We start from the raw sequence: 25,677 nt of genomic DNA on the forward strand, positions 1-25,677 counted from the left end.
GACCACAATGGAATTTAATTAGAAATCAATAACAAGAAGATATCTGGAAAATCACTGGAACTGAAAAATCTGTAAAACACTTTGAAACTAAATAACACACTTTTTAATTACTCAAGGATAAAAAAGAAAATGAAAATTAGAAAGTATTTTGAACTGAATGAAAATAAAAATACAACATATTAAAATTTGTGGGATGCCACTAAGCTGTACTTAGAGGAAAGTTTATAACACCAAATACCTGTAGTATCAAAAGAGAAGAAGGTATCAAATCAATGACCTCAAATTTCACCTTAAAAAATTAGGGGAGAAAAAAAAGCAAATAAAGCCCAAAGGAGACAGAAGAAAGGGAATGTAGCCCAGAATGAAAATCAATTAAATAAAAAACAAAAAATAGGGGAAACCAATATAACCAAACACATGTTCTTTGAGGAGCTCAATAAAACTAAATCTCTAGTGATATGATCAGGAAAAAGAGAAGATACAGATGACCATATGAGAAATGAGAAAGGTGACACCAATAAAGATTCTACAGTTCTTAAAAGGATGAGAATATTATAAATGACATTATGCAAAAAATTTTGACAACTTAGATTAAAATGGACACATTTCTTGAAAGACACAAACTACTTAAGCTTATTCAAGAAGAAATAATTAGAATAGCCTAATATCTATTTAAAAACAATTTATAATTTTAAAACTTTACCAAAAAGAAATTCTAGGCCCAGGTGGCTTCACCAATAAGTTCTATAAGATATTTATGAAAAAAAATTACTTCTACACAATCTCTTCTAGAAAAAGATAAAGGAGAGACTATATCCCATCTCATTCCATAAAGAGTGGTTCCTGATACCAAAACAGACAAGGACACTACAGGAAAAGAAAACTACAGACCAATAATCTTTACAAACATTGACGCAAAAGTTTGAAGCAATATTTTAACAAATGGAATTCAAACATTATAATAAAACATAAACATTGTGACCAAATGTTTACTGTAAAAGTGAAGGGATGTTTAACATTAAAAAAGAAAAACTATGTGATCATCTCACTAGATGCATAAAAAGTATTTGATACAATCCAACATCATGGAAAAAAACCAACTTTTTGTTTGTTGATATATTTTTTTGGTCTCAATTTAATTTATTTTTCTCTGATCTTTATTGTTTCTTTTCTTATACTAATTTTCAGTTTGTTTTTTTTCTTGCTTTCCTAGTTCCTTGACATGCATTGTTAGATTGTTTACTTGAAGCTTTTCTACTTTTTTGATATAGGTATTTATTGCCATAAACTTCCCTTTTAGTACTGCTTTTTTTTGTATCCCAGAGATTTTGGTATGTTGTGTTTCCATTTCCATTTGTTTCAAGACATTTTTAAATTTTCTTCTCAGTTTCCTCACTGATCCATTGGTTGCTTGGAAGTGTGTTTCTTAATTTCCATGTGTTTGTGTATTTTCCTAGGTTCCAAGAATTGATTTCTGGTTTTATTCCAATGTGGTCACAAAAGTACTTGACATAATTTTTACTTTTTTGATATTTGTTTTGTGGCTTAAGAGAGAGTCTATTCAGGAAAATGTTCCACGTGCTGATGAAAAGAATGTATGTTCTGCGGCAATTGGGTGAAATGTTCTGCACATGTCAGGCCTAGTTGGTCTAATGTGCAATTTAACTCTGATGTTTCTTTGTGATTTTTTTGTCTGGTTCATCTGTCCATTACTGAGAATAGGATGTTAAAGTGCCCTACTACTGTACTGCAGTCTATATCTCTGTTTAAATCTATTCATGTTTGCTTTATATACTTGGGAGCTTTGGTGTTGGGTGTACAGATATTTATAATTATTATATCTTCTTGCTGAATTGACCCCTTTATCATTATATAGTGACCTTCTTTGTCTCTTTTTATAGTCATTGATTTGTAGTCTATTTTATCTGATATAAGTATAGCTACTCCTACTCTTTTTTGGTTTCCAGTTGAACGGAATCGTTTTTCCATCCCTTCACTTTCAGTCTGTGTGCCTTTGTAGGTGAAGTGGGTTTCTTCTAGGCAGCATATAGCTGGATTTTGTTTCCTGATCCCTAAGCCACTCTATGCCTTTAAATTGAGTATCGAGTCCATTTACATTAAGTATTATTATTGAAAAGAAGAACTTATTTCTTGTTTTTGGGTTGTTTTATAATTTGTCTCTTCCTTTTGTCCTTTATTACTATATTCTTTTGTGGTTATTTTCTTTGGTAGTATATTTTAATTCACTGCTTTTTATTTTTTGTGAATCTATTATAGGTTTTTGCATTGTGGTTACATGAGGCTTACAAAAAACATCTTACAGCTATAACAAATTATTTCAAAGAGATGAATACTTATCTTAAATCACAAAGGAAAGGATAGAAAAAAAAGAAAGAATAGAAACAAAGAAAAAATCTCTAGACTGGAACTCCATCCTTCCATATTTTGACTGTTAGTTTTCTCAATTTACATATTTTTATACTGCCTATCTCTTAGCAGATTGCTGTAGCTATTACTGTTTTTGATAGATTTGTCTTTTGGGATTCACGCTAGAGTAATGAGTGGATTGTATACCACAATTACAATTCTGGGTTTTTCCATGTACTTAATTTCACCAGAGGTTTTATGCTTTCAAGTGTTTTCTTTTTGAACATTGGTGCTTTTTTCTTTTTCTTTTTATTATTATTATTATTATTATTATTATTATTATTATTATTATTATTATTATACTTTAGGCTCTATGGTACATGTGCGCAACGTGCAGGTAAGTTACATATGTATACATGTGCCATGCTGGTGCGCTGCACCCACCAACTCGTCATCTAGCATTAGGTATATCTCCCAGTGCTATCCCTCCCCCCTCCCCCCACCCCACAACAGTCCCCAAAGTGTGATGTTCCCCTTCCTGTGTCCATATGTTCTCATTGTTCAATTCCCACCTATGAGTGAGAATATGCGGTGTTTGGTTTTTTGTTCTTGCGATAGTTTACTGAGAATGATGATTTCCAATTTCATCCAGAACATTGGTGTTTTTTTCTTTCAGATTGAAGAACGCTCTTTAGCATTTCTTATAAGATAGGTCTCATGGTGGTGAATTCTCTTAGCTTTTGTTTGGGAAAGATTTTATCTCTTCATATTTGAAAAATAGCTTGGCTGGACACACTATTCTTGGATAGCAGGGTTTTAACACATTAAAAACATTGTCTCATTCCCTCCTGACCTACATGGTTTCCACTGAGAAGTCTGTTGCTAGACAAATTCTTTTCTCTCACAGCTTTTAGGTTCTTCTCTTTGTCCTTGACCTCTGGAGACCTTAATTATTATATGAGTGTTTTTCACTTCTCTGTGGCCTCAGGAATTGTCTCATCCTCATATTTGAGTTTTTAGATACTGCTGATGATAATGATAATCTTGGCATTGTATATTTGTTTTTGTTTTCTGGGGTGGCTGGATAGGGATTGAAGACAGCTTGCTTCTACACCACCATTTTTAATAGGATTGCATTTTAACAAAAGCTTTGAACATTTTATTTTGTTCCAAACTGCTCATCATTTTAACATAGTAGGTACTGAATGAAGGATCTGATGAGGTGTTTTTAGACAGTAGAGCAAATGCTTAGGTATTCTCCACTGTTAAATTGTAATAGGGCATGGGTGATTGATTTTAGGAAACATGGCATAAAGGGAGAGAAAATTTCCTTCATATCTGACCCTCAACTCTGATTTCTTTTAGCCATCTAACGACTTCTATCAACATGTGCTTATTACTAGCATTTCAAATTCAATATGTTGTTCATGTAATAAGGCATGGTTATATTAATATAAATGAATAGATCATAACTCTTTTATTTTAGTCCTAATATCAACTTTCTTCCTGATCAATTTCTTTTTGCATAGATACTAACAGTCATAAAAATGGATCAATGAAGTAAAAATTTATCTTTCTCCTTCTGTCTTGAACTCAAGAGCTACTAGAAGAAAATATATATATTAGATCCATCTAAATAATTCAACAACAATAAAAAAGTGTCTTGAATAATTGAGTTGACCCTATTAGTAAAGATTATGTAGCGCTGTTTACTCTGGCATCTTTGAAGAATTCACATTTCTTGTTTGGTTCTTTAGACCATTATATCAATTTATTTTAATTGCTCAGAAGATGAAACAGTTATATTTCAATGAACTGATTAGTGTTTTAGATAAAATAATGCATATAACTACAGATTAGAACTTTGTTTTCTGCTGATTTATTGGTCCTACCCCGACAGAAGATACTAAGTAGTTCAAATAAAATATGTACCTGGAGGTAAATTGGCCAACTTCTTCAAGAATCATAGAAAAGTATTTTAAAGTTTTCTGAGTGTAGTTTGAGTGTGCTATAAGTTTCTTTGAATCACCAAACAAAGAAAGAAAATAATCTTCTCCATCCCCAATCATGGGTGATTCATCCTGTTTCTTTGGAACCGAGAAGGGGCTGGCATCTTTCAAGTAAACAAAAGAAAGAAGTAACCAGGAGAGAAGTAAATAAAATGACATTAAAAGGACCTAAAGCCATTATCTTTATTCTCTGCTTCTACAAAATTATATTTTTACATTTTAATATCACTAGCAAACGTAATGAGAATAGTTAGAAGCTTTAAACAAAAGTCTATAAAATAATCAGTAAGTGGATATTTATAGTGACATCTTCAGTTCCTAGAGAGTATTTCAGTTATCTTAAACAATAAATTATATCATTAGAATAATGACTGATTATTTAGTTGTACTAGAAGCATCATCAATTTTGAAATAGGGAAAATGTTTGAGTCTGTCAAATTTAGATATGTTACATATAAATATAGCCTTACTCTACTTCATGTATGCTAAAATTCCCAAATGGCTACCCATAAGTTAAAGCCTCATATGAATCCTTTCCTACAATGGTTAGTACTCTTGCCAGGTAAAGACTTAAACTTCCTCTATTTAATTAAAATAGTTTATTAGAAAGATAAAGTAATGCTTAATCAGATTCTAGAGTCCTATTAGAAGTTTGCTTTTTTAAATCCTCACTACTTTGATTCAAATACAAAATAAGTTTCATAATTTTAAACATAAAGAGCCATTCTGGTCAAATCTAATAATATATCCACAAAGAGAGAGTTACACTACAAAGATGCATCGTGATGAAGTGGAAAGAACAACGTGTCTTGCATTTAGACAGACTTGTAATTATGTTTCAGTTCTGCAATTTACTAAGCCAAGTGATGTAAATTTTCCAAATTTCCGTTTTCCTGAACATAAAATAAAGATATCACTACCTTGTGTAAGGAGATAAGAGAGCTGGAGATCATGTAGGTGTCAGCATAATATTTAATATTTATCTGCCAATAAATGATAGCTATTATTACAGTACAGAGTTTTGGTTAATATGACTCTCGGTCCAAAATCCTCAAAGGATTAAGACAATCTACAATTTAAATCTTACATCTTTAGCAAAACCAAAACAAGGTGAAAGATATAAAGGAATAAAATCATCGTTCTTAAAGAAGATTCCTGAAAGTATTTTGTTGAGAAAAAAAAAAAAAAACATTTGGAATTACATTAGTTCATTCTCAGTCAAGTACTTCCTTAATCCTTAAATTCCTTTGGGGAAGGATAATATACAGCATCTTTCTTAACAGCTCATCTCGAGAAATAAAAGCCTTGGTATTCCCAAAGAAAAGAAGACACATTAACTTTGGTCTCAGTTGTTATTTTGTCCAGAACAAAAGATGGCAATGAACCAAGTGCAACAAATCTCAGTGAACCTATACATCTATCTAGAGAAGTGGAATCTACAGTAATGGAAGGGGAAGACTACATCCCAATTCAGCTCCCATACTGTAAGGGGAAGCCACTGTATTTCAAGGAGCCAAGTTTAACCCAAATATAGAACATATGCCATGATGATATAATGATGAATGATAGAAAATCTTTTCTTCCCAGATCTAAAGTTTTTATTTTCATTTTCAGTATATGAGTTTTGGTCATCCTAAAGGTCAATGCAAACTTAAGAGGTTTCTTGGGAAATTTTATACTCGTCATACAAAAAGAAACATAGGGAATATGGCCATAATGGCAGGAGAAAAAAACCCCTATATAACCCGTGTCAAAATTTTTTTTAAAATATCAGAAACAAAATGAAATATATTAGAAACAAAATGAAATATAGATGAGGGGCAGCCAGGCTGTAAATGGGCACAGAATGGTAGAGGATAATGGAGGCATCAGATAGTCACTGGACTATTTGTGCTACCAGTTTTGAAACTTGTTAGTTGATTGGCAATTGAAACACAAACCCCAAATCTCGTCTATTTTAAAAGAAGGTGATTACAGGTACGTTCAGATTCATAACTAATGTTTATTGAGTATTTATTATGTGCTAGGTAATTTTCATAAATATTTAATCTTTAGGATAGCCCTGTGACATTTCTATTTTAATCCCCATTTTGCATTTGTGGAAAATGAGATGCAGAGATGTTAAGTACTCTGCCTGATGCCTAACATTATAGAAAAACAGTAGGTCCTGTGTTTCAAAGGATGATAGTGTTTTCAGTAAACCACGGAAACATACCCTCAAAGTTCCCTAAACATGGTGAGAAACAAACACCCTAGAGCATGGGTATTGCTGAGCACATTGTTGATAATAGTCAAAACTTTACTTTTTCTCATCATAGTACTGTTTTCATTTTCCTCTCCTTCAAGTTCTTTTTATTGTTTTACCATTTTCTCTCCATTATTTTATACCTACTTTATGTTACTTCTTTGTCTCATCTATCTGTCTATTCGTTACTTAAGCCATACATCTCCTAAAGGCACAAAATACACAATCCTTCTGGTATTTAACCCTTCTGGTAGTGTTCAGACGAAGGGCAGTTAATGCTATACATTGGAATTTTTAATTCTCTAGCAATTCTAATGTATGTTAGCAGTCAACTCATGAACCAACATAACTCAAGATATCTTAATTATAAGGATGATATATCTGGCACATGCATGTATGTGGCCTGAATTTAATACCCCAGTTCTAGGATCAGTGATGACCATAGTTAAGTAACTTTTCATAAGATGCTAGGAAGTTAGCATTTTGGGGGAGTAATAATAAAACATCATTCTGGCTGAGAGTCATATATGCAATCTATTGAAATATAAGCTTTAAAAGTACTCTAAAAATATGGGGTCTATATTTTGCTTACCCAAGCTGTTTTCCACTCGGGAACAGCTACCTACAGTAGCTTTAGAAATCAATTGTCCAGTTGTTGATATAGTTACTCTACTAATCTGAGGACTAGACAGATAGTAACCAAGAGGCATTCCACTGGAATTTGAAGATGACAATGGCAGTGTTGTGGCAACTGAACCCAACATCTTTGGGGAAAAATGTACTAAAGAATATACTCCAAGTTTGTCTTCTCTTCTGTGTACAAAAAATAAAATAAATAAAATAAATAAATAAGAAAGTAAAAGTGGCTGTGAATAAAAGAAACATGGGCTATCATTATTACCCAGAATTCTGCTTTTCAAAGGTAATATGCATCCAACACAAGCACAATAACATCTTGTATTTCTAGTTTTAACAATCTAAATAAAACACTTCATTATCAATTTATTATATGCTTTAAAAATATTTGAAAATTAACAAATTTCTATTGTAGATAGTTCTGAAAACGTGTAAGTAGAAAAAAGATAATACTAATCATTACAATGCCACCAACAAGACATTTTACCATCTCCTTCCAGGCTTTTAAATGTATTTTTTACTCTAAGTGGAGACTTTATAAGCCATTTATACCTCCACTTTGATCACTTATCATATTTCCCCTTTCCATTATCATAAAATCATGATTATAATTCTGGTTTAATATATCATTGTTTCCTATATGGTTTTCCTTTAATTCCTGTTGCTGCTTAACTAACTTTTCTATATTAAGATTGTTTAGTGAATGTCTGCCTTCAAATAAACTGTACATGTTTGTGCATGTGTATATGTATTGGAGGGAATGACAGAAAAGAGGGAGAAGAAAGATCATTTTCACGTACTATTTTTATAAGTGAATCTTATTATGAACAAAGATTTCCTTTCTTTTTTATAACTATAAAAACATTTGTTAACTAGTGCACAATCATTTGAACAAGGTTCATAAGCTTCAGTACAATTATTTTACAAGTTAAACAACACTTCATTGACATGAATCCTGAAGAGACTTAGGACATTTCATTTTATGAGTCACATTGAGGCTCTTACCAGTGACCCCAAAGCAATTTTTTTGGGTGCATGTGTGTATGCACACGTGTTCAGTGCTTAAATTGTGAACAAAGTCCTCAAATCTAAACCTTTTATTTCTCCGAAAAATGAGACAAATGGCCAGTTCAACCATCCCCTTTCTGGGGGTCCACATATCTATCCACTATAAGTCAGGAGCTAATTATTTTGCCTCCATGAATTATCTCTGTTTTGATCTATTTCCCAGAGCTCTTATAAAGTTATTTTAGCCAACCTCTACTTGTTCTTTCAGGTTCTTACAGGAGAATGAGGGCCTGGAGTTTCCTACTCTGCCATCCTGCTGCTGTCACCCTCAATATCTCTTTGTTTACCAAGAGGTATTCACAATCATTTTGTTCTACAATGTGAAAGTTCCTTTATCAGAAATCTTACACCTGGAGAGTTTTGTATTCAAAACTAGACTGCTCTTAATGTGCCTCTCAGCAGACACAGACATCTCAGGCAAATTTTTAAAATAATTAAATGGCATTGGCTTTGAAAATGTCATGATTACTAGCCCAGTGCTTAATAAGCATGTGCACTTAACATCCTGCTGACACTCCAAGCATTCATATTTGTCAGAAAAGCTCTAACCTATGAAGATACACTATTGAGTATGACCGTAGAGGTAGTGGGAAGGAGACTTTGGAGGTAAATTGTCAGATTACAGATATTTCATCTTTGTTCAACATGAGACAGGATTGTAAGATAGGACTTCTCCCTGACATTGACTACAACAGCAGAGAAATGCTTTTCTCTTTCAACATTCCTTATATCTGGGCGTCATAACAGACTGGCTATTCTTTTCAGCATGTTCATTTTATAAGATCTCAACTTTTTTCCTCTGGTAAAACAATAGCACTTTAAAATAAATTTAATTCCACAAAAGATTCCCAAGAAGCCTTAACAAAATCTTTGCAATCACAGAAACCTGTCCTGGAGCTATAGGGTGTTCTTATTTTGGTAGGTGAATAAGAAATTTCTTTTTTTTTCTTTTCTTTTTTTTTTTATGAGACAGGGTCTTTCTCTGTCATCCAGACTGGAGTACAGTGGTACAATCATAGTTTACTGCAACCACCAACTCCTGGGTTCAAGTGATCCTCCCACCTCAGCCTCCCAAGTAGCTGAGACTACAGGCACATGGCACCATGCCTGCTAATTTTGAAAAAAATTTTGTAGACATGTTGTGTTGCTATGTTGCCCGGGCTGTCTCTAATACTCCTGGCCTCAAGTGATTCTTTTGCCTTGGCCTCCCAAATTGCTGGAATTACAGGCATGAGCCACTATGCCTGGCCGAATAAGAAATTTCTAATGGCTGCACACATCTTTGGAAGAGCTGAAACATTTCAGGAACAAATTCGTGTGATACAGCCCTTCATCTGAACCTTCCACTTGCCTACCTATTAGTTTTCTTTTGGAAGATGAGAGATTTTTCTCAGTGCTTAGTTAACTTTCCCTTAAGCATAAGTAATTTTCTAAGCCCCTTCTTGGTATCTCACTCCCTCCGTAAGTGATTAACATTAAACCAGGGGCAGTTACAAAAGCTCAAGTCTAGCATTTCAATGTTACTTGGGGAGACGCTGCACTGATAATATTGACAATCATTTCTCAGAGGACCTCTAAGAACAAATATTTAAAAATGGACTTGGACTGAACAATAAACATAGGACTTCTAGGTCCAAAGTAACAATAGCTTTAAATTATGTATACTCAATAAGTCAATTTTAAAGAAAACACTGGAAAACTAATGTTAATGCTTTAGTTGATGAATGATTTATATTAAATGTAAAAATAGGGATTATAATTTTATATAACATTCTCACAGACATTTCTAAAACCAACATTCTGATAATTTTTTTGTCCCCAGTTCTGTAAAACAGTTCTAGAAAGAAACTATTTCTGTAAATTGCCTTAACATATTAAATGGGAACTTTGGAGGCTGGGCGCGGTGGCTCATGCTTGTAATCCCAGCACTTTGGAAGGCCGAGGCGGGTGGATCACGAGGTCAGGAGATCAAGACCACAGTGAAACCCCGTCTCTACCAAAAATACAAAAACTTAGCCGGGCGTGGTGGCGGGCGCCTGTAGTCCTAGCTACTCGGAGAGGCTGAGGCAGGAGAATGGCGTGAAACCGGGAGGCGGAGCTTACAGTGAGCCAAGACCGCGCCACTGCACTCCGTCTCAAAAAAAAAAAAAAAAAAAAAAAGGAAACTTTGGATGGAATCTCAGCTAGGTCTTACACTATGGAGATCTGTCCAGGTGGATTTTTATACTTCCCAAGGACTAGAACCTTATAAAACAGTCGTTGTGGAAGTAGTTGTATGCTACAGTCCATTATTTCTAGAAAATTTATGAGATGTATTCTAGTTCTGACTGGTTCATAAGAGTATTAAAACAAAAGAGGTCAAACATGCCATCACTCCTCCTCTATAACTCAGCTCTAACTCTGCTTTCGTCGCATCTACGCATGCTCACTGTTTTTGTTTCTCATTCTTATCTTCCTCCTCACGGACTTTATTCTGCATTGCCTCCGAAGCTTCCTGAATGTCTTGTGTATCTTTCATCTTGGCTAGAAAAGAAGTCTCTTTTCTTTCCTAGGAAAGCAGATCATGACATCAGACGATGAATATCGCTGAGGTTCAAGGCAGATTTTTCTTTTCAAAGTGATCTCACCTGTTAATCCAACTACCTTCAAGCGTCAGCCAGGTTTAATAATTTCTTTACCAAACTAGTACCAGAACCAGAATTCTAATGAGGATATGTAAGTACCAACATAGCCAATCCTGATCCTGGCTAAGGATATCGGACAAACCATGGTGAAGGTGTGTAGCATTCACTGGAAGCAGCTTGAGAGGGCAGTAACTTGGCAAAGAGACCTTTGTGACTACAATTGTTGCATCTGGCCGACACCGCCTCTTAGAACTATGAGGTAATGGCTCCATAGTAACCAAATTCCAGCTTCTGAACAATTACTATGTTGATGCTGTACCTTCTTTGCAGTTTGCAGACATTAAATAATTTGCTCTTAGGAAAGCCATATCTTCCACTAGACTTTGCCACCAAAATTATTGATATCTTGTTTTGTATTTCTAAGAGTCAAGGCCAGTATGTACATACTGGGGAAATTAATCACAACTCTTTTCTTCTTTTTTTCTTTGTCTCTCTCTCGACAAATACTTTGAGCACATGGAAACAGCTAGGCAGCAAGAATAGAAACCATAAAACTTCAATGCAAAACGAAGTCTATTGGTAGAAATCATCAAATCAAAGCCAGAACACCTAAATTCTTCTCCTAGTTATGCCAGCAGTATGATTTAGAAGAAATCACTTAATTCAGTTTCTCCTCTGTGTAAAACACTCACACTTAATGTTTCATGATAATGATAGTATGACAATAAAAATAATAAATATGAAAGTACATGATTATATACAGTAATAAGATATATAAATGATGATTACTGGATGAGTGAGCTTATTAAAAATAGTTAATAAGATTCTACTATTTCTTAAAAACTGGCTAGGTACCATGAATAAACAATACCTGCTTTCAGAAATAATACTAAAATATCTTCTAATATAGATTTGAAAATGATTTTTAAAGACAATAAAGTAACTGTTTTAAAAAACTGAAAAGAAAAAGTCAAGACGTATAACACATAATAAGGTAAGTTAAAGGGAAGTAAACGTTTGACTGAATTTCCTCCCTCTCAGAGATGAAGTGCAATTCCTTATGACCATTATGGGCCAATTATGTAAATATAGCATCAGAAGGTTTATAAATTTTTACTTACACTTAGTAAAGAATTAAAAATGGGCTTGTCATTTCTTGTCACTCTCCCAGTCTCCCTACCTGTACCAGTCTGGATGGCTTTCTAGCTGTTAAAAATTTCTGTACTTGAACTGCATATATTAGCATAAAGTCATTATGACCTCATTGGTTTTATCAGAGAGCCTGCTCATATTTTCCAACATATTTTGGAGAAATAAAATTCTGTCAGCTGAGAAAAACTTTTGAAGGCTTTAAATTTGTGAGTGTTTCAATATTCATTCCCCATACTAGACATTTTTCTTATTTCCTTTTCTTAAATTACTGCATACATGCAATGAAAACCAATTTCCTCTTTCGTTGTTGCTTAAACTAATTTAGTGGTTTTCAACAGGGGACAAAGTGAACCACAGAGAGCATTTTGTAAATGTAAGAGGATGTTGATAGTAGTCATTAAAGATTTGGGTCGGGTATTAGTGGCATTTGGTAGGCAGAACCCAGAGATGCTAGACTTTCCACAATGTGGCAGATAATCCTACTTAGTAAATAACGTTCCCACATGACACATGCCTTTCTAGGCATTCATGCAGGTGAAAAATAGATTACAATTATCTGGCCAGGTGCAGTGGTTCCCACCTGTAATCCCAGCACTTTGGGAGGCCAAAGGGAGTGAATCACTTGAGGTCAGGAGTTCAAGACCAGTCTGGCCAACATGATGAAACCCCGTCTCTACTAAAAAAAAAATACAAAAATCAGCTGGGCGTGGTGGTGGGTGCCTGTAATCCCAGCTACTCTGGAGGCTGAGGCAGGAGAATCGCTTGAACCGGGGAGGTGGAGTTGCAGTGAGCTGAGATTGTGCCACTGCATTCCAGCTTGGGTGACAGAACCAGACTCCGTCATTAAAAAAAAAAAAAAAAAAAAAAAAAAAAAAAGATTAGAATTATATGAGCCTAAAGCCTAGCTCTATATGTTATATAAATACAAAATATTTTTACAGTTTTAATATATACCAAAGTCTTTAGGATGTAACTATTTATTGTTTAAATTCAGGAAAGACTGTATATTGATTTCTTCAGACGTTTCCAAGAGTTTCCAATCAGTTTTGAAAAAATTACATCACCAATAGCAATACAACTTGGTAGTATTCATGTGGTTGATACAACTTATTGGACAGAGAATAACAGTAGCAATAATACCATCAGCAGCAACAAAATCAACCTGAATATGATGAATCCCCTACTTTAAATGTAATTCAAGAAACAGAAGAGCACATTAGCTAATCAATTAAGAAATTTAAAAGACACTTTTTGAAATTTGCAAATATAACATATCCTAATTCAAGCAAACTGTAGAAATTTTTAAGACAGTAGAAACTTAAGCACATGGTACTTAATGATATTAAGGAATAACTGGTAAATATTTTAGGTGTGATATGGTGTCATGATTATGTTTTTTGAAAAGGGTCCTTATCTTTTAGTGATACATACTAAAACATTTATAGATAAAATGATATGACATCCTCTGTTTCTAATTAATACAGACAGTAGGAAGCAGATGAGAATGTAGATGAAAAAATTGGACCATGACGTGTAATTATTAAAGCTGAGTAATAGTTATATGAAGATTCATTATAGATTATGATTATTTTTGACTGTAAATATCTGAAGTTCTCCATAGCAAAAAGACTAAAATAGAAGGCTCAGTTTGGGATGCACAGACTCAAATGTTAATGGTGTCATCAACATGGCTGTCTCTGCTCAGGAAGGAGAGGGTCGGCAAGAACTGAAAGGAAGAAGTAGAAACACTGTATGAGGTGCAATAATCTTTTTTTTTTTTTGAGATGGATGTCGCTCTGTCATCCAGGCTGGAGTGCAATGGTGCAATCTTGGCTCACTGCAACCTCTGCCTCCCAGGTTCAAGTGATTCTACTGCCTGAGCCTCCCAAGTAGCTAGGACTACAGACATGCGCCACCACACCCAGCTAATTTTTGTATTTTTAGTAGAGACGAGATTTCGCCATGTTGGCCGGGCTGGTCTTGAACTGCCGACCTCAAGTGATTTCTCTGCGTCAGCCTTGCAAAGTGTTGGGATTACAGGTGTGAGCCATTGTGCCAGTGCAATAATCTTTATAGAGTTCTTTCACCACAGCTCTGGAAGATGAGAATTTCCCCATTTTCCAAATGAGGAAGTGGAAGTTCCAAGAGATGAAATACCTCTTCCAAGGTTATACAGCCAGTAAATGGCAGAGCCAAGATTTAGTCTCAACCATCTGTTAGAGAGACCTCCTCACTGTACTTGCTGTTTCTGCTTTACTCTTGTCCCATATCTTCCTTTTTCTGTGGTATCTGCCTAAATGCTTGTCCATTCCTGAACCAGCTTTACCCTGCTTTTTCTGGTCTGGTCTCAAATCATCTCAAATCACTCTCTCCTCTGTCTTCTTGGCCCTCTGTCAATTCTTTTTGCCTTTACCCCGCGTTGGGAAAATACCAGAATTTTGCTGGGGAATTGAAGACCCATAAGAGTAGACATGGGTCAAAATAGGGTAATGAAAACTGAGTTTCACGTTGTGAGATTTCTACCTTAAGAAAAAATTAAAAGTGGCAAAATTCCATATTCTTAAGTTTAAAAAACAGACAAAATATTACATATACATAATTTTTAAAGATTTGAAGAACACAAAGAACTGGCTTTATATACTTTAGTTCTCTGCCTCCACATGTGGAGAAGATTTGCACAGCAAGAGATTTTATTAAATTGGTAATACAAATAAAATGTCTTGTGTGAATGGAGGCAGCATATATAAAGATAATTTTCTTCCCTTCTCAGGCCATGGGTAATATGCAGTTGAGTAATAATCAGTTCAGGACTACAATTTTAAACACTATGACATGTTCCATTATCTAAGATTCAAAGAGTTTGGAATACAATTGTAGGAATTCAATTTCATATTTACACCCACATAAAAATAGTATAAATTCCTATTATAAAGCCTTTTGCTAGTCCAAAAATGTACTCAGTCAATTCATTTCTTTCACACGGATCCACGTGTAATAATAGCCTGAGACACAGATGCTATTATTTTACCTTGAAGTTAGAGTCACATTAAACTCTTACTAGGGGTATTTAAAGACAGGCTAGAGGACGTGCATTGGAAGTCTCAAGTTTCAGACAGTTTCTTCAAAGTAATCTTAATGGAGCTTCCCAATCACAAAATCCTGTTGAAAAACAACACTAAGGTCTCAGATCTGCATTTCTGAGGCTGAGTCTCAAACACTGGTTTGAATCCTCAGACATACCAATTTTAGCAATAGTTCAAAATAACTGTCTAATTACTCGACACATTACATGTATTTTAGGAGTAGTCTTTGTCCGCAAATCTTTTCTATTCATACTCTTTAGAGGAATATAGCACTTATTTTTCCAAGTCAAGTCAGGACACCTCGGACTTGTTCAGGGGACAAAGATTCATAACATTTGCTCTTATTTGCAGAATACTATATCCTCTATAGTAATTTTTAAAAAAATGCAAACCAATACATTTTTTATTTCACCTATACACTTTTAATCTACCTTATGAAATCACAACCACTAGCCCATGTGTCTTAAAATAACACCCAACAAATGACTGAACCAAGAGCAAATGGATAATTTTGAGGTTTCCTATTGATATATATTTGCAGTTTCATTTTCTTCTGTCATATATGGGCAATCTCTAGCAGAAAAGTAGTCTGGAGCCAAAGCCTGTAAAACGTTATTGGAGAACAATTTGAATTGAGAAATTCTATTCATTAGCTTTTATTCCCTCTGCAAACAGGATAAAGGCAGTCATTATTCAACATAACAGCCAAATATTGATTCTCGAGCTTATGGAACACTAGCGCCCCCTAGGAACCCTGTTTAAAATATGTAAAAATTTTAACCTATGAGAGAAGCACTGGATTAAAGGAGTAAGAAAGATCAGTGTCAGTTGTAATGTCTCCTTTTTCATCTCTGACTTTATTTATTTGGATGTTCTCTTTTATTCTTAGTCTGGCTAAAGGTTTGTCAATTTTGTTTAACTTTTCAAAAAACCAGCTTTTTGTTTTATTGATCTCTTGAATTGTTTTCATTTCAATTTCATTTGTTTCTCCTCTGACCTTTATTATTTCTTCTACTAATTTTGGGTTTGGTTTGCTCTTATTTTTCTAGTTATTAAGATGCATTATCAGACCTGTTATTTGAAATTTTTCTTCTTTTTTGGACGTAGGCACTTATAGCTATAAAATTCCCTCTTAGTACTGCTTTTGCTATATTCCATAGGTTTTGGTATATGTGTTTCCATTATTTGTTTCAAGAAATTTTCAATTTTCTTTTTAATTTCCTCATTGACTCACTGGTCATTCAGGAGCATATTGTTTAATTTCTGTGTTGTATTGTCTGTTCTCATGCTGCTAATAAAGACATACTCGACACTGGGTAATTTATAAAGAAAAGACATTTAATGGCCTCACATTTCCACATGGCCGGGGAGGCCTCACAATCATAGCGGAAGACAAAGGAAGAGCAAAGGGTTGTCTCACATGGCGGCAGGCAAGAGAGCATGTGCAGGGGAACTCCCTTTATAAAACCATCAGATGTCATGAGACTTAGTCGCTATCATAAGAACAGCATGAGAAAAACCCACCTCCAAGATTCAATTACTTCCCATTGAGTCCCTCCCATGACATGTGGGGGTTATTACAATTCAAAGTGAGATTTGGGTGGGAACACAGAGCCAAACAATATCACGTGTATTTGTATAATTTCCAAAATTTCTCTTGTCATTGACTTACAGTTTTTTTTTTTTGAGACAGTCTTTTTTTTAGATGCTAATCCCCCAATTTTATTTAATCACTATACTTCCTGCATAATTATTATAATGATTTTATTATACTTTAAGTTCTAGGGTATACGTGCACAATGTGCAGGTTTGTTACATATGTATACACGTGCCATGTTGGTGTGCTGCACCCGTTAACTCGTCATTTACATTAGGTATGTCTCCTAATGCTATCCCTCCCCCCGCCCCCACCCCACGACAGGCCCCGGTGTGTGATGTTCCCCACCCTGTGTCCAAGTGTTCTCATTGTTCAGTTCCCACCCTTGAGAACATGGGGTGTCTGGTTTTCTGTCCTTGTGATAGTTTGCTCAGAATGATGGTTTCCAGCTTCATCCATGTCCCTACAAAGGACAGGAACTCATCCATTTTTATGGCTGCATAGTATTCCATGGTGTATATGTGCCACGTTTTCTTAATCCAGTCTATCATTGATGGACATTTGGGTTGGTTCCAAGTCTTTGCTATTGTGAATAGTGCCGCAATAAACATACGTGTGCATGTGTCATTATAGCAGCATGATTTATAATCCTTTGGGTATATGTCTAGTAATGGGATGGCTGGGTCAAATGGTATTTCTAGTTCTAGATCCTTTAGGAATCGCCACACTGTCTTCCACAATGGTTGAACTAGTTTATAATCCCACCAATAGTGTAAAAATGTTCCTATGTCTCCACATCCTCTTCAGCACCTGTTGTTTCCTGACTTTTTAATGATTGCCATTCTAACTGGTATGAGATGGTATCTCATTGTGGTTTTGATTTGCATTTCTCTGATGACCAGTGATGATGAGCATTTTTTCATGTGTCTGTTGGCTGCATAAATGTCTTCTTTTGAGAAGTATCTGTTCATATCCTTTGCCCACTTATTGATGGGGTTGATTTTTTCTTGTAAATTTGTTTAAGTTCTTTGTAGATTCTGGATATTAGCCTTTTGTCAGATGGGTAGATTGTAAAAATTTTCTCCCATTCTGTAGGTTGCCTGTTCACTCTGATGGTAGTTTCTTTTGCTGTGCAGAAGCTCTTTAATTAGATCCCATTTGCCAAATTTGGCTTTTGTTGCCATTGCTTTTGGTGTTTTAGTCATGAAGTCCTTGCCTATGCCTATGACCTGAATGGTATTGCCTAGGCTTTCTTCTAGGGTGTTTATGGTTTTAGGTCTAATATTTAAGTCTTCAATCCATCTTGAATTAATTTTTGTATAAGGTGTAAGGAAGGGATCCAGTTTCAGCTTTCTACATATGGCTAGCCAGTTTTCCCAGCACCATTTATTAAACAGGGAATCCTTTCCCCATTTCTTGTTTTTGTCAGGTTTGTCAAATATCAGATGATTGTAGATGTGTGGTGTTATTTCTGAGGCCTCTATTCTGTTCCGTTGGTCTATATCTCTGTTTTGGTACCAGTACCATGCTGTTTTGGTTACTGTAGCCTTGTAGTATAGTTTGAAGTCAGGTAGTGTGATGCCTCCAGCTTTGCTCTTTTGGCATAGGATCGTCTTGGCAATGAGGGTGCTTTTTTGGTTCCATATGATCTTTAAAGTAGTTTTTTCCAATTCTGTGAAGAAAGTCATTGGTAGTTTGATGGGGATGGCATTGAATCTATAAATTACCTTGGGCAGTATGGCCATTTTCACAATACTGATTCTTCCTATCCACGAGCATGGAATGTTCTTCCATTTGTTTATGTCCTCTTTTATTTCATTGAGCAGTGGTTTGTAGTTCTCCTTGAAGAGGTCCTTCACATCCCTTGTAAGTTGGATTCCTAGGTATTTTATTCTCTTTGAAGCAATTGTGAATGGGAGTTCACTAATGGTTTGGCTCTCTGTTTGTCTGTTATTGGTGTATAGGAATGCTTGTGATTTCTGAACATTGATTTTGTATGCTGAGACTTTGCTGAAGTTGCTTATCAGCTTAAGCAGATTTTGGGCTGAGACGATGAGGTTTTCTAGATATACAATCATGTCATCTGCAAACAGGGACAATTTGACTTCCTCTTTTCCTAATTGAATGCCCTTTATTTCTTTGTCTTTCCTGATTGCCTTGGCCAGAACTTCCAACACTATGTTGAATAGGAGGGGTGAGACAGGGCATCCCTGTCTTGTGCCAGTTTTCAAAGGGAATGCTTCCAGTTTTTGCCCATTCAGTATGACATTAGCTGTGGGTTTGTCATAAAGAGCTCTTATTATTTTGAGATACATCCCATCAATACCTAGTTTATTGAAAGTTTTTAGCATGAAGGGCTGTTGAATTTTGTCAACGGCCTTTTCTGCATCTATTGAGATAACCATGTGGTTTTTGTCTTTGGTTCTGTTTATACGATGGATAACGTTTATTGATTTGTGTATGTTGAACCAGCCTTGCATCCCAGGCATAAGCCAACTTGATCATGGTGGATAAGCTTTTTGATGTGCTGCTGGATTCGGTTTGCCAGTATTTTATTGAGGATTTTTGCATCAATGTTCATCAGGGATATTGGTCTAAAATTCCTTTTTTGTTGTGTCTCTGCCAGGCTTTGGTATCAAGATGATGTTGACCTCATAAAATGAATTAGAGAGGATTCCCTCTTTTTCTATTGATTGAAATAGTTTCAGAAGGAATGGTACCAGCTCCTCTTTGTACCTCTGGTAGAATTCGGCTGTGAATCCACCTGGTCCTGGACTTTTTTTTGGTTGGTAAGCTATTAATTATTGCTTCAATTTCAGAGCCTGTTATTGGTCTATTCAAAGATTCAACTTCTTCCTGGTTTAGTCTTGGGAGGGTGTATGTGTCTAGGAATTTATCCATTTCTTCTAGATTTTCTAGTTTACTTGCATAGAGGTGTTTATAGTATTCTCTGATGGTAGTTTGTATTTCTGTGGGATCAGTGGTGATATCCCCTTTATAATTTTTTATTGTGTTTATTTGATTCTTCTCTCTTTTCTTTCGTATTAGTCTTGCTAGTGGTCTATCAATTTTGTTGATCTTTTCAAAAAACCACCTCCTGGATTCACTGATTTTTTGAAGGGTTTTTTGTGTCTCTGTCTCCTTCAGTTCTGCTCTGATCTTAGTTATTTCTTGGCTTCCGCTAGCTTTTGAATTTGTTTGCTCTTGCTTCTCTAGTTCTTTTAATTGTGATGTTAGAGTGCCAATTTTAGATCTTTCCTGCTTTCTCTTGTGGGCATTTAGTGCTATAAATTTCCCTCTACACACTGCTTTAAATGTGTCCCAGAGGTTCTGGTTCGTTGTGTCCTTGTTCTCATTGGTTTCAAAGAACATCTTTTTTTCTGCCTTCATTTCGTTATGTACCCAGTAGTCATTCAGGAGCAGGTTGTTCAGTTTCCATGTAGTTGAGCAGTTTTGAGTGAGTTTCTTAATCCTGAGTTCTAGTTTGATTGCACTGTGGTCTGAGAGACAGTTTCTTATAATTTCTGTTCTTTTAGATTTGCTGAGGAGAGCTTTACTTCCAAATATGTGGTCAATTTTGGAAAAAGTGTGATGTGGTGCTGAGAAGAATGTATATTCTGTTGATTTGGGGTGGAGAGTTCTGTAGATGTCTATTAGGTCTGCTTGGTGCAGAGCTGAGTTCAATTCCTAGATATCCTTCTTAACTTTCTGTCTCATTGATCTGTCTAATGTTGGCAGTGGGGTGTTAAAGACTCCCATTATTATTGTGTGGAAGTCTAAGTCTCTTTGTAGGTCTCTCAGGACTTGCTTTATGAATGTGGGTGCTCCTGTATTGGGTGCATATATATTTAGGATAGTTAGCTCTTCTTTTGAATTGATCCCTTTACCATTATGTAATGCCCTTCTTTGTCTCTTTGATCTTTGTTGGTTTAAAGTCTGTTTTATTAGGGACTAGGATTGCTACCCCTGCTTTTTTTTGTTTTCCATTTGCTTGGTAGATCTTCCTCCATCCTTTTATTTTGAGCCTATGTGTGTCTCTGCATGTGAGATGGGTCTGCTGAATACAGCACACTGATGGGTCTTGACTCTTTACCCAATTTGCCAGTCTGTGTCTTTTAATTGGAGCATTTAGCCCATTTACATTTAAGGTTATTATTGTTAAGTGTGAATTTGATCCTGTCATTATGATGTTAGCCGGTTATTTTTCTCATTAATTGATGTAGTTTCTTCCTAGCATTGATGGTCTTTACAATTTGGCATGTTTTTGCAGTGGCTGGTAATGGTTGTTCCTTTCCATGTTCAGTGCTTCCTTCAAGAGCTCTTGTAAGGGAGGCCTGGTGGTGACAAAATCTCTCAGCATTTGTTTGTCTGTAACGCATTTTATTTCTCCTTCACTTATGAAGCTTAGTTTGGCTGGGTGTGAAATTCTGGATTAAAAATTGTTTTCTTTAATAATGTTGAATATTGGCCCCCAGTCTCTTCTGGCTTGTAGAATTTCTGCTGACAGATCCGCTGTTTGTCTGATGGGCCTCCCTTTGTGGGTAACCTGACCTTTCTCTCTGGCTGCCCTTAACATTTTTTCCTTCATTTCAACTTTGGTGAATCTGACAATTATGTGTCTTGGAGTTGCTCTTCTCGAGGAGTATCTTTGTGGCATTCTCTATATTTCCTGAATTTGAATGTTGGCCTGCCTCGCTAGGTTGAGAAAGTTCTCCTGGATAATATCCCGAAGAGTGTTTTCTAACTTGGTTCCATTCTCCCCATCACTTTAAGGTACACCAATCAGACGTAGATTTGGTCTTTTCAATAGTCCCATATTTCTTGGAGACTTTGTTCATTTCTTTTTACTCTTTTTTCTCTAAACTTCTCTTCTCGCTTCATTTCATTCATTTGATCTTCAATTGCTAATACCCTTTCTTCCACTTGATCAAATTGGCTACTAAAGCTTGTGTATGCATCACGTAGTTCTCATGACATGGTTTTCAGCTCCATCAGGTCATTTAAGGACTTCTCTACACTGTTTATTCCAGTTAGCCATTTGTCTAATCTTTTCTCAAGGTTTTTAGCTTCTTTGCGATGGGTTTGAACATCCTCCTTTAGCTCAGAGAAGTTTGTTATTACTGATCATCTGAAGCCTTCTTCTTTCAACTTGTCAAAGTCATTCTACATCCAGCTTTGTTCCATTGCTGGCAAGGAGGTGCGTTCCTTTGGAGGAGAAGAGGTGCTCTGATTTTTAGAATTTTCAGCTTTTCTGCTCTGGTTTTTCCCTATCTTTGTGGTTTTATCTACCTTTGGTCTTTGATGATGGTGATGTACAGATGGGGTTTTGGTGTGGATGTCCTTTCTGTTTGTTAGTTTTCCTTCTAACAGTCAGGACCCTCAGCTGCAGGTCTGTTGGAGTTTGCTGGAGGTCCACTCAGACCCTGTTTGCCTGGGTATCACCAGCGGAGGTTGCAGAACAGCAAATATTGCAGAATGGCAGATGTTGCTGCCTGATCCTTACTCAGGAAGCTTCCTCTCAGAGGGGCACCCGGCTGTATGAGGTGTCAATCGGCCCCTACTGGGAGATGTCTCCCAGTTACGCTACTCAGGGATCAGGAACCCACTTGAGGAGGCAGTCCGTCCGTTCTCAGATCTTAAACTCTGTGCTGGGAGAACCACTACTCTCTTAAAGCTGTCAGACAGGGATGTTGAAGTCTGCAGAAGTTTCTGCGGCCTTTTGTTCAGCTATGCCCTGCCCCCGGAGGTGGAGTCTACAGAGGCAGGCAGGCCTCCTTGAGCTGCAGTGGGCTCCACCCAGTTTGAGCTTTTGGACCACTTTGTTTACCTACTCAAGCCTCAGCAATGGTGGACGCTCCTCCCCAAGCCTCGCTGCCGCCTTGCAGTTCAATCTCAGACTACTGTGCTAGCAGTGAGCTAGGCTCAGTGGGTATGGGACCCTCCGAGCCAGTCATGGGATATAATCTCCTGGTGTGCCGTTTGCTAAGGCCATTGGAAAAGCGCAGTATTAGGTATTAGGGTGGGAGTGTCCCGATTTCCCAGGTACCACCCTTCACGGCTTCCCTTTGCTAGGAAAGGGAATTCCCCGACCCCTTGTACTTCCCGGGTGAGGCGATGCCCTGCCCTGCTCCATGGGCTGCACCCACTGTCTGACAAGCCCAATGAGATGAACCCGGTACCTCAGCTGGAAATGCAGAAATCACCCATCTTCTGTGTCGCTCATGCTGGGAGCTGCAGACGAGCTGTTCCTATTTGGCCATCTTGGAACCTCCTCCTTCAGACAGAGTCTTGCTCTGTCACCCAGGCTGGAGGGCAGTGGCACAATCTTGGCTGACTGCAACCACTGCCTTCTGGGTTCAAGAAATTCTCCTGCCTCGGCCTCCCAAGTAACTGGGATTACAGGTGCCCACCACCACGCCCGACTAATTTTTGTATTTTTAGTAGAGACATGGTTTCACCCTCTTGGCCAGGCTGATCTAGAACTCCTGACCTCGTGATCCACCTACCTCAGCCTCCCAAAGTGCTGGGATTACAGGCATGAGCCACCATGCCCGGCTTGATTTATAGTTTTATTCTGTTGTGATCAGAGAAGATGCTAGACATTATTTCAATTTTTTTAATGTTTTAAGATTTGTTTTGTGACTCAACATATGATCTATCCTTCAGAATGATCCATGTGCTGAGGAAAAGAATGTGTATTCTGCAGCCACTGGGTGAAATGTTCTGTAAATATTAGATCCTTCTGGTCTAAGTGTATATTAAGTCTGATGTTTATTTGTTGATTTTATGTCTGGAAGTTCTGTCCAGTGTTGAAAGTGGGGTGAAGTCTCCAGCTATTATTGTATTGGAGTGTATCTCTTTATCTCTAATAATATTTGCTTTATATATATGAGTGCTTCAGTGTTGGGCGCATATATATTTTAAACTGTTATAACCTCTTGCTGAATTGGCTCATTATATAGTGACCTTCTTTGTCTCTTCTTATAGATTTTCTCTTGAAGTCTATTTTGTCTGATATAAGTATAGCTCTGCCTGCTCTTCTCTTGGTTTCCATTGGCATATATCTTTTTCCATCCCTTTATTTTTAGTCTATGTATGTTTTTATTCACGAAGTGTGTTTCAGCCACTCTGTCTTTTGATTGGAGAGTTTAGTCCATTTGCATTCAATATTATTATTTATAACTAAGAACTGACTTCTGCCATTTTATGTGTTTTTCGTTTTTTTGTGTGTGGTCTTTTTGTTCTTTTCTGTCTTCCTTTTAGTGAAGATTATTTTCTCTGCTGATATGATTTAGTTTCTTGCTTTTTATTTTTTGTGTATCCATTATCTGTTTTCTTATTTTGAGGTTATCATGAGGCTTGCAAATACTATCTTATAACCTATTATTTTAAGATGATAACAACTTAACATTGTTGTATAAACAACCTAACAAGCAAAAAGAAAACTAATAAAGACTCTGTGCCTTAACTTTGTCCCCAACTTTTTCACATTTTGTTGTTTCTATTTATATCTTACTGTACTGTCTGTGTCATGAAAAGTTGTTGTAGTTATTATTTTGGATTGGTTCATCCTTTAGTCCTTCTACGTAAGAGTAGCTTAAACACCACTGTTACAGTGTTATAATGTTCTGTGTTTTTCTGTATATTTACTATTACCAGTAAATTTTGTATCTTCAGATGACTTCTTTTTGCTCATCAACATCCTTTTTCTTTCTGATTGAAGTTCTCCTTTTAGCATTTCTCGTAGGACAGATCTGGCATTGAAATCCCTCAGCTTCTGATTGTCTGAAAAAGTCTTTATTTCTCCTTCATGTTTGAAGAATATTTTTGCTGGTTATACTATTCTAGTGTAAACATTTTTGTTGTTTTTTTTCTCTTCAGCACTTTAAATATGTTATGCCACTCTATCCTGGCCTGTAAGGTTTTCACTGAAAAGTCTGCTGCCAGGCATATTGGAGCTCCATTGTAGGTTATTTCTTTTCTCTTACTGCTTTTAGAATTCTTTCTTTGTCCTTGATCTTTGGGAATTTGATTATTAAATATCTTCAGGTAGTCTTCTTTGGGTTAAATCTGCTTGGTGTTCTATAACCTTCTTATACTTGCATATTGCTATCTTTTTTAGGTTTGGGAAGTCCTTTTTAATTATCCCTTTGAATAAACTTTCTACCCCTATCTCTTTCTCTACCTCCTCTTTGAGGCCAATAACTCTTAGAATTGCCCTTTCAAGTCTATTTTCTAGTTCCTATAAGTGTGCTTCATTGTTTTTTATTCTTTTTTCTTCTGTCTCTTCTGACAGTGTATTTTCAAATAGCTTGGCTTCAGTTTCTTTATCGACTCGTTGATTGACGGCCATTTGGGTTGGCGCCACGTTTTTGCAACTGCCAATTGTGCTGCTATAAATACGCGTGTGCAAGTATCTTGTTTGTATAACAACTTCTTTTCCTCTTGGTAGGTACCCAGTAGTGGGATTGCTAGATCAAATGGTAGTTCTAGTTTTAGTTCTTTAGAAATCTCCACACTATTTTCCATAGTGGTTGTACTAGTTTACATTCCCACCAGCATGAGCTCTATCAATGGCTTTAGGCACAAATATAAGACTGTGTTGAGCCCAACCAATGCCAGTGTGAAAACACAGGCAGGGAGAGGCCTCAACCCTGTCTTTTCTTCCTCCCTGGTAACCATGCATATAACAAATTTGAAGTTAGGATTTGCTGTTAGGGTTGCTCACTGTTGATGAACAATCCTGTCATTGTTTGACGATAGCAATGGGTGTCAATGAAGGATACAGTTCACCAAAGGCAGATTATTCTTGAGAATTCCATGATGCTATTTACTAAATGAAGCTATTTTAGTTATTCTCTTGACAATTTGAAGTGTAAACAAATTTAGGTTGGTA

General features: G+C 36.2%; 1 protein-coding gene across 13 annotated transcripts in view; it reads right to left on the reverse strand.

The window, feature by feature from the left end:
• LMNTD1 (lamin tail domain containing 1) overlaps nt 1-25,677 on the reverse strand; it is a 113,247-nt gene that overhangs the window by 59,921 nt on the left and 27,649 nt on the right. For 5 of the 13 annotated variants that reach the window (XM_054443173.1, XM_054443170.1, XM_054443172.1 and 2 more), the window contains exons 1-4: nt 12,071-12,160; nt 10,755-10,873; nt 7,214-7,434; nt 4,300-4,480 (exon numbers count right to left, since the gene is read on the reverse strand). In XM_054443173.1, the coding sequence (XP_054299148.1) occupies nt 4,300-4,480; nt 7,214-7,434; nt 10,755-10,843 (491 nt within the window). In that variant the 5' untranslated portion in view covers nt 10,844-10,873; nt 12,071-12,160. Of the gene's footprint in view, nt 1-4,299; nt 4,481-7,213; nt 7,435-10,754; nt 10,874-10,952; nt 11,140-12,070; nt 12,186-25,677 lie in introns of those variants that run through there. The other 8 variants (XM_054443176.1, XM_054443171.1, XM_054443166.1 and 5 more) reach the window with 5 other exon arrangements.

The sequence above is a fragment of the Pongo pygmaeus genome, chromosome 10 (assembly GCF_028885625.2).
Source record: "Pongo pygmaeus isolate AG05252 chromosome 10, NHGRI_mPonPyg2-v2.0_pri, whole genome shotgun sequence".
Taxonomy (NCBI): domain Eukaryota; kingdom Metazoa; phylum Chordata; class Mammalia; order Primates; family Hominidae; genus Pongo; species Pongo pygmaeus.